The sequence below is a fragment of the Solenopsis invicta genome, chromosome 13 (assembly GCF_016802725.1).
Source record: "Solenopsis invicta isolate M01_SB chromosome 13, UNIL_Sinv_3.0, whole genome shotgun sequence".
Lineage (NCBI taxonomy): Eukaryota > Metazoa > Arthropoda > Insecta > Hymenoptera > Formicidae > Solenopsis > Solenopsis invicta.
In genome coordinates this window covers 3,049,910-3,059,468 of record NC_052676.1, presented here as the reverse complement: position 1 = coordinate 3,059,468, position 9,559 = coordinate 3,049,910, and the positions used below count along the sequence as shown (strand labels likewise).

Below are 9,559 nucleotides of genomic sequence, written 5' to 3'. Positions count from 1 at the left end.
AATTAAGGGAAACAATTTAATATAACATATATTTTCATTTGTAGTATTTATTTCTACAATTATGTGTTCTTGCTCCCATCGATTGATTCTCGCAACGTTTCCAAGTAACTAATCGTCGTTTACCTTAGATACGCGAGTCCTTGCAAGGATCAATCAACCAGCAATTTCTTGCAGTCGAGTGTGAAAATTTTTGTAAATTACTGGAAGATCATTCTGATCAATTTATCGCTATCGAACAAAAATCGATATTATGCCGCACCAGAATGAAGCGAGTGAAAAAACTTGCGACGACAATGAGGTAAAAACATCAATACTAAATGCTGTTTCAAATCATATTGCATCATTGGAATTCACATCGATGTACCAGAATGTATGCCAAGATATTAATTTAAAAACAATAATAGATTTGAAATCAATTATTTCTTAAAGAGTCTTGAGAATTGTGTGATAAAAAAAATGTAATACAATAAAAATAAAAAATGATACAAAATGATGGACAGAGTATATAACAAAATCCATTGAATAGTATGCAATATATTTGGAATACAATATTTAAATGAAGAAAAGCGCCATTTCTTTTAAATTAAAGAAATTTAATATTTTGATAATAACAGACAACTTAAAACACCGTAAAGAATATTATTAACATTATAGCAGTAGTTACTAGAAAAATATAATAAAACTGGCTGCTAACCATAATTGCATTTTACAATTATATCTAGCAAATACTAAACACTTTTCTCAGTGCACATTATAAGACCTACTTTAATTTCTATTTATTATATAATCTATTTATTGTATCGTGTAATAAAAAAATAAAGATTATTAAAGTCAAATTAAAAAAATATATTAATTAAACAACAAATTACAAGCAGATGGCTCTCAAATTGTTGCAAATCTAATTTGTCGCAGACGCCGAAATATCAAAACACTTATCGCATGGAGCCACGGAATCCGTTCAAAACCGATCAGGTGGATAAGATCGTGAAATCGGTAATGAACTACCGTTTGGATGAGGTTACATACGACGATGCAGAGGCCACGAAATTATGCAGTGATATCGCAGCGGAAATACGGCGACGCGTGAAGAAACTTGAGTTCGACAGGTTCGCGATAGATCTGAGAAGCTTTAAAACTGGTGCTTTTTGGAGAAGAGGAAGAATTCTTCCCCAAAAACGTCCGAATGCTTATTACAAAGAAATTACTTCTTACCCAGGCACAAGATTATCGTCACGGTCACGATAATCGAGAAAGCCAGTCAATCAGTGGAAAGCACCGTCGGCTACATATGGGATAGCGAAAGAGACAAATACTCCGCGTTTTCATTCGAGGGTCGCACTTTTCACGCTCAGTGCAGCGTATTCGGCGTTTATTACGAGTAACGAGACGCGCGAGCCCGTTTCGGAATTCTTCAACGAGTTCTCGATTAGGCGAGAAAAGTTCATTGTACGAATAGATAATAAAGTGTCACCTTTGTAATAATTTTCGCTCCGCGAATATGATGGAGATTAATTTAGAAGCAATAAAAAATTTATATGTATATAAGTGAGGCTTTGGGATCACTTAGCACTGAGCGTCTTGGTGCAATGTATGCTATGCACCCCTCTCTTTGCATGGCTCTGAATAATTTTACAGTCATCCTAAAGATTGATGGTTTTTATTTAAATATCAAGATGGCACAAGAATGATATATAGATTTTATTCAAGTTTCTGGACATTACGAAGCATTTGTAAGTATTTGACTAAGCATCAAGTGTTAATTACGTCACAGTGGCTCATAAAAATTCCTTGGTTGTTAAAAAAAAATGTTTCTACTCATCTAGGCTCAAGTTTATCATCGCAGTCACGATAATCGAAAAAAGCAGTCAATTTATGGGAGCAATCTTAAGCTTCCTATAAGTCAGCGAGAGAGATAGACATTTTAACCTTTTATTTCGAGGAACGCTTATTTTCACGCTCAGTGTTGGGTGTTCAGAGTTAACGTCGAGTAACGTCCGCTGAAGCCTACTTCAGAATATCTCAACGAGTTTTCTAGTAGAACAGGTAAATTAGTTACACACGAATAGAGGTAAAGAAGTGTCATCTTCAGAATTAAAAATTTAGAATTTAGAATCGCCCTCCGATTACGAGATAATCATTTATTATACATAAAATAATTAGCTGCTATTTAAGCAACGTCTCAGGAAATCCATTCTAATACCAACACTAAAGATATCTTTGCCCATCAGTGTTTTCCTTCGTTTTTAATGTATCAAGTGTCTCAAACGGTCCAATCAAATTTTAATTTAACACAAAATAAATATGTTAAAAAGTTACAAATTACTACACTAGGGATTCCTACTTAAAACTACTTCTTCTTTCCTTTGATTATCTTTTATTTATAATTATTGATATTTTAATGTGACATTTTTTTCCTTGGAAGAATTTGTTTAAACAATATGGCTTCAATATTTCCGGCAAAAAATAATTTTTGTTATTTAAGTTTCTTTTTCCCACCTGCGACAGTAGAAAGCAAGGATTGGCAACATGTGGGCGAGATTGTGGTTCTTCATTTCCCTGATATGGCTGACGCAAAACGTGGTGTTTGGTATTCCCGGATCCTGCGCCAATTACATTTATCCTTTAACAAACAACGAGAACACTTATCCTTACACAGGCACCGAGACACCGTATAATCTCGTTCATATAAATACCGAAACAACCATGACTATACCGAGTAAGCGTTCGTCGTTATTGCGTACTTAGAAAAACTGGATACTTTGGCAGATTTTTTCCATCAGGCGAAACTGATCAATTTTCAGACTGCAAACCGATGCAGATATGGATGTTAAATAAACACGGGGCGCAGTATCCGAACGAGTACATGCTGAGACAAATCGTAAACTTCACGAGCAAAATGCGCCACAACTTCCTCTATTTGATGAAAAAAATATACTCAGGACAGCCGATGGAGTGTAAGCGAGAGAATTCTGAGATACATCCAAGTTTTGACGTTCGATAGACGGTAACAGTTTGGGATTTATTTTTGAAATCTTTAATTATCACTTTTTTTAGCCATACCTTTGTACGCAAGGATTCAAAAGAATTGGCAGACTTGCCCTGAGTTTGTCAATGGCAGAGCAAGAAATTTATCATCGCGGGGTAAAAAGGACATGGTGTCGCTCGGCGAAAGAATCAGAGCGAAATTGGCAACGCTTTTCAACGAGGACGTGAGAAAAAGTTTCAAGGTAACGATTTAAGGAAAAATGGACTTTTGTTTTTTATTTTCTTCGTATTAATGCAAAAATATTATGAAACTTGATAAATGTACTAATTTAAAATAATGATTAGGTTGAATTTAATCAGTTTCATACAAAGTTGGACAAGTTAATATTTTTTTTTTCCAACTACTGTAACATATAGAATTTAGTTGCGTTAAAAGTTGCATTAAAATTAAATTATGTTAAATAAAAAGTTATTTTTGAAAAGCACTATATATATTTAAATTAAATTAAACTAGTAATTTTGAAAATTACACCCCAAATAATGGTCAAAACATTCATTTGTTATTTTATTTATCAGTTTAAACTAATAAACATTTGTTCATTCTCTTAGTGCTCGATTATTTTTCTGATCCATTCTCACAATCTTTTATTATTTAACCTTTTAATTAGTTACTAACCCAATTCTAGTTCTATGAACTACTAAATACAATTAGAACACTAAATAGAGTTTTTCAATACAATTTTAACACAAAGGTTACAATTGGCTGAGCTTAAAGAAGATTAATAAAACAAAAGAAAATTTTTCCCACTATTATTAAATTATTATTTTTCATAAATTACTTATATGTTCTATTTGCATTATTAATTGTAATACTATTAATTAATAAATCTCTTTATCAACCTGATTATATAGTTTAGATCAACGGCTACAGAACACACTGCCACCAGCATGTTGTCTTTCATAAACGGAGCCTTCAATCAAGGGTATAAATTACATAAACCTAAGAAGGTAATATTAAAATAAATTGGAAATTATATTTTCTCAAAGAATGCACAAGTGAAATAACATAATGCGCATGCCGCTATAATGCGCGAACAATGTGTTATTGAGGAACTATTTCATAATCCAATCTGTTTTTAACAAGTTCGTACTCAATTGTTTCCTTCCCATGATTTTACAAACGTTGAATGAAATCATTCATTTGCTAATATATGAATATTGTGTGGAAAAGTAAGCAGATCTTTTTATCGATTTGCCACTATATTCTTTCACTTTCCAGTTCGAATCGTGGAACGTAACACAATATTTAACCATGAAATCCTTTGATGGAGCTTCGAGTGATACGGTGCTCAAATTTGAAATAGTGCCGGCTATCCATGACACTTTGTTGAAGGTAACGAATTATAATCAGCTTTTAATAATAGATATACAGTTTGTTTCAAAATTCTACATCTGCAATCTTATGGTAACGTCGGCATTTACGCCGCAAAAGTCAGAAAAAAATAAAAGGACTGAAGATAACTTGCTTGCAACTATTCTGTTGTATGCCTTTATGTTATCTTATTGTGTTGTAGTTTTAATTTTTTATATTTATATTAATTAATATTAACGAAATTGTTGTGAATTGAATCAATTTGTTAATGTCATGAGTGACGCAGCAATGTATTACAATTTATGTATATGCACATGTTATATGTATAACACGAGAAAAATTTGGAAGATTTAGAGAGGAGTACATTCTCAATAAATTGTTAATTTTTTTTTCTTTATTTTTGCTTAAAATCACGAATATTATAAACTGTGAAAGCACGCTACATGAGTATCTCTAATAGTGACCGTTTGAAATAGCTGTACGCTAATTGCGGGACTTGGAACAATTTCGATAACAAAGAGGTACAGGCGTTTGCTACCACGGAAATGGCGAAAATTTTCGACGATGTCTTTCGAGACTTACAGCTCCCAAGTGAATATAACAAAAGTGAGTAACCGCTCGGCGATCGATACTAGTACAGTAATAAAAAGCAAACTTAACGTCGTAATAACTACTTTGTGCATCAATTTATTTAGAAAAAATTTGAAATTTGAACGATTTTTGACTAAAACTAAATACATTTTTTTTTATCATTTGCACTGCTTCAATGGTTCTAATTTTATTATTTTCTGATTCAACGACCAATTTTATATGGAAATACACGAGTTTCAGACAATCGTAAAATTTCATTTTTACTCCATGACCTCTAAACTTCAAATGTGCAGAAAACGCATTTTCATTGGTTCATTTCGTTTCTATTATATTTTCACAAACAATTTCAGTTTTTCGTGTATAAAAACTGCTGTTGCACAATTACTCATCAATTACTCATCAAGCGACAATTATCAAGAACAAATTTCTCATTGTAATATAATTTTAGATGTGATGGCTACGATATACAACACTTGTCGCTACGAGCGAGCTGTGTGCCCGGACAAACCGTCGCCCTGGTGCGACGTGTTCACCATCGACGAGATGAAGGCCCTCGAGTACCAATATGATCTCTCGTCTTACTATTTCGTCGGTCCAGGCAGGCAGATCAACCGCCAGCTCGGATGTCATCCCATCCGGGACATGCTTCAGCACTTTACGTAAGAGAATCCTTCGTTTTTCAGTAAGTCCTAATGCTTTCTTTCTGACACCTCTTTTTCTTCTAATTAAAATCCCGCAGGAAATTGGAGAGAGCAAATAGCGATGAGCCAAGAGGCGTGTTTTACTTCGCCGAGTCGCAAATGCTATCGCTGTTTCTCACCGCGTTGGGAGTTGGCGAGGACTCCGTGCCGCTTACGGCCGCGAATTATCGATACTCGGGTAACAGAAGTTGGAGAATCTCCCGGTTGGTACCGTCTTCCGCGAATTTTGCGGCGGTCTTTCACAGGTAACAATCGGATCAAGATACCACACGATATCTGTCACATTGAGGAATGAAAGAAAATGAAAAAGTCGATTCGGAAAGTAACTCATTACTTGTAACGAAGTTAAAGTAAGTTTCCATCCAGTAACTTAATTATGTTCCTCTCTTTCTATCTTCAATTGTGAGTTGGTAATATTTTTTTGTTAACTAATAATTAATTTAATACAGTTACTTTATATATATTTCAAATTTATTCGTCAACATATGATCTGCGTTCTGCAAAATAAAATGATAAATTGTCTCTCCGAGAACGGCTATCATTAAAGTTAAGACATCACACTTTAAAATAAGCCACGAACCAATAGTGTTTTGTTATTTATAATTTTATCACAAAGTTCGAATTTGATGAGAATTTTTTAAGTGAAATATTCATCATAATTTTGAGTAATTTATATTATATTAATTTTATTATTATGTTTATTATATTATTAATTTATTATAAATTGTTTATTCAATAAATAAAAATATATTTTGGTTTTAAGTTTTTAAAACAATTATAATTATACAATAATTATGTTAAACATTCGATTGATACACTATATGTGTATATAAAATAATGCATCAATCAAACGTTTAATATAACTTTTTTTAAGTAGTAAAATAATTTAATAATGTTAGAAATATACGATTTTTGTATATAAAATAGCATAAATGTTACAAAAAATTAAAAAATAACTAAAACGTGACGATTCATTTTTTGAGTAACTAAGATATATAGAACTTTATAGTCTCTGCGTGTTCGACAATTTTTCTCTATTATTTTCCATTAGAATAATTCTTCTATCCGTGTTACTTCACGTAATTTTACAATGTTATACACTGTTATATATTATATATTCAAAATATTTTTATATTAGATGCTACTCGAACGATAATCCCTTCAAAGTCACCTTCTACCTAAACGAGAATCCTTTACCTCTCGAAGGCTGCGAGAACGGAGTCTGCAATTGGACGCAGCTGAAGAAGAAGTTGGGTGAAATTGCGAACAAGTGCAGCACGAGAGTATGTCAAGAAAAATTCTTTCCAAATTTCGAACTGTTTGGCATCCATTAGAACTAACGGTATCAATTCTTGTTTTATATTTTACTATTCTCGTTTTCGATTAATTAAGAGTCATTTTGATATTATTTTATCATCAGAATTATTTATATTCTGTTGACATGTCTCAAGCAGAACAACAAGTCACAATAATGTCAAAATGCCATCAAAGTAAACCGTGATTAATCAAAAAGTGATTTTTAATGATTACTTTGACATCATTTTAACGTCGTCTTTGTTCTGATTGGGATCTCTAATTTACATTTTTTTAGGAAGACTTCGTGATAGTGCCCAACTATGTGAGGCTTACAAATGATACATTCTGGTTTCAAGAAACGTGAGAGGAAAATTTATTCTAACATAGTGGCAATAAAAGAAGTAATCAACAGGAAAAAGAACGCATCGATGCGACCTTTCTATTGCTTTCTGGAGATTAAATATGCCGGTCAAGTTTTTTCTTTAGACCTGCTGACCACAGAAATTATTAGAACTAGGATCTAGTAATCTGTTAATATAATAATGTTTTGAGAAAGCATATCGATATATTGAATCAAATAAAGAGAAATCTAATATTAAATCTAAGAATTAATTATTTACAATTGTTTAACCTCTCTTAAATTTATCTTTTTCAAATAATCATTTCAACGTGTATGTTTAAAAATTATTAATTTGACACCTACATAAAATTCTAGCTAATCTTGTAGTTTATATGTCAGACTCGCGCTCGTTTTAATATCCGTTAGAGTTAGAGAATCATGCATGATGCTGATTAAAAGAGAGTTGCAATAAAAGTTATGATACGCGCTACAAAATTGATGAATAATTGTAATATAAATTCTTAACTTTATTTAAATCACTCTGTATTGAAAAAAAGTTTCGTAATAATAACAATAATCAAGCTGTCATAAAACAATTTTAATTGAATAGTTGACTTAATATAATAACGCGGATTTCAAAGAAAAGACTCGTGTTCTGTTCAAAGTAGTGACGACTTACATCACCTAGGACATTCGTTACTTCCTAAATGTGACAGGACTTGCTCCCCCCCCCCCTTCTTGCCCAGAAAAATTACGTCGAATATAGGAATCAAATATGCGAAGAATAGCGAACTCCGTACGACGCCACGATTGAAGATGAGTTATCCTTGAAGTAGCAATAAACGGTGGAAAGTCGATCTCCATAAATTTAATCTCATATGAAACCAAAAGATACAAAAAATATTTCGAGATTACTGCTGATAAGAGACCAGTCGCTGAACAATCATCAGTAAATGACTATTTCAGAAAAGTATTGAAATAATAAGACTTTAAAATAATAAATTACGAATTATTTGTATCTTTTATGATGTCATTTTCATAAAGATTTTATTAAAATATTAATTTTTATTTGAAAATGCACTTACATTAAAATTTTATTTACATGTTGATTGACTAGTTCAATTTTTTATTTATTCGTTGACTGGTGCAGTGATCCTAATCGTTTTTCAGATCTCAAGACTAGTCCGTCTTTATATTGTGTATGGTAAAACGTAATACGTGAGACAAAAACAGACTGATCTTGAGATCTGAGGAACGATGATAAATTTGGATCTAAAGTGCTTTCTATAATCATTTAGAAAAAAAGAGACATTCTTATATACTGATAATCTTTGGAAAGAAGCATCATGTGTACGCAGTATAAAGCAAGTAGTGACAAAAAGATAATACGTCAAATCCTTCTTTATTTCTCCTAGAAAATATCTGAAAATGGACAAGGAACTAAGTTAGAGTGTGTACTTTTCTGTGTGTACGTCTCAGATGTCATAGAACTACCTTCCTCGCCACTGATAAATTTCTTCCACGCACTAAATTATCCTCAGGTCGTGATAATCGTGGCAGACCAGTCAACCCAGAAAAGATTGTTGGCTCTGTGGAGAACAACGAAAGAGATAAATGTCTCGTCTTTTCCTTCGAGGATCGCATTCTTCAAGCTCGGAGCAACGTGTTCGGTGTTAGCTACGAGTATCGTGCCAAGTATAATTCATAATTCCTCAACGAGTACTCAATTATGATAGAAAAATTTATCAGATAAGTATATAGTGAAGTGTCGTGATAAAACTTTTCGCTTCGCGATTACGCGGGCTCTAATCGTTTATTATACATACAACAATTTAATCGGTTGGCATTTATGCAAATTCTCACGAAGACGGTTCAAAGCTATTAATAGCAACTTAAAAGGTAATTTTGCCAAACTAACTAATTGTTTAAATAAAAAACCTTACAGGTATTAGCTATATAGATCTTAGTGTAATTTTAATATATACATTTTCAAATTCACGAGACTGCGCGCCGGATCACTTTTCTTAAAATACAGTTCTAATTGTAAGTTTAAGAACGTGAAACAGTAATATCAAGATATTAAATTAAAAATCAATTTAATAATAACTGACGCTAACAAGCATCTAAAAATGTGTGAGAACCTTTTCCCTTCCTCAAACCAAATTTTTTACAGTTTTTGAAGAGAGGAAAAGAGTTCTCACATTTAAATTCTTGTTAGCAGTTGTTATCCCAATTATTATTAAATACTTAGATGTTTTAGTTTTAAACAGTGTT

At 32.3% G+C, this 9,559-nt stretch overlaps 2 protein-coding genes across 2 annotated transcripts; both read left to right on the top strand.

Moving 5' to 3' along the window:
* The first annotated feature begins 1 nt into the window (after position 1).
* LOC105194173 (dynein light chain Tctex-type protein 2) lies at positions 2-1,391 on the top strand. The gene is made up of 3 exons (XM_011158944.3): positions 2-298; positions 913-1,106; positions 1,217-1,391. The coding sequence occupies exons 1-3, from the start codon at positions 251-253 to the stop codon at positions 1,380-1,382; spliced, it is 408 nt and encodes a 135-aa protein (XP_011157246.1). The 5' UTR covers positions 2-250; the 3' UTR covers positions 1,383-1,391.
* A 211-nt stretch (positions 1,392-1,602) lies between these two features.
* Positions 1,603-7,438, top strand: LOC105194175 (multiple inositol polyphosphate phosphatase 1). Its single transcript, XM_039456756.1, has 12 exons — positions 1,603-1,730; positions 1,824-2,043; positions 2,506-2,716; positions 2,802-2,954; positions 3,055-3,227; positions 3,898-3,993; positions 4,265-4,378; positions 4,834-4,963; positions 5,397-5,607; positions 5,688-5,894; positions 6,788-6,991; positions 7,241-7,438. Exons 3-11 carry the CDS (start codon positions 2,527-2,529, stop codon positions 6,981-6,983), a joined length of 1,470 nt encoding a protein of 489 aa, XP_039312690.1. The 5' UTR covers positions 1,603-1,730; positions 1,824-2,043; positions 2,506-2,526; the 3' UTR covers positions 6,984-6,991; positions 7,241-7,438.
* Positions 7,439-9,559: the final 2,121 nt, after the last annotated feature.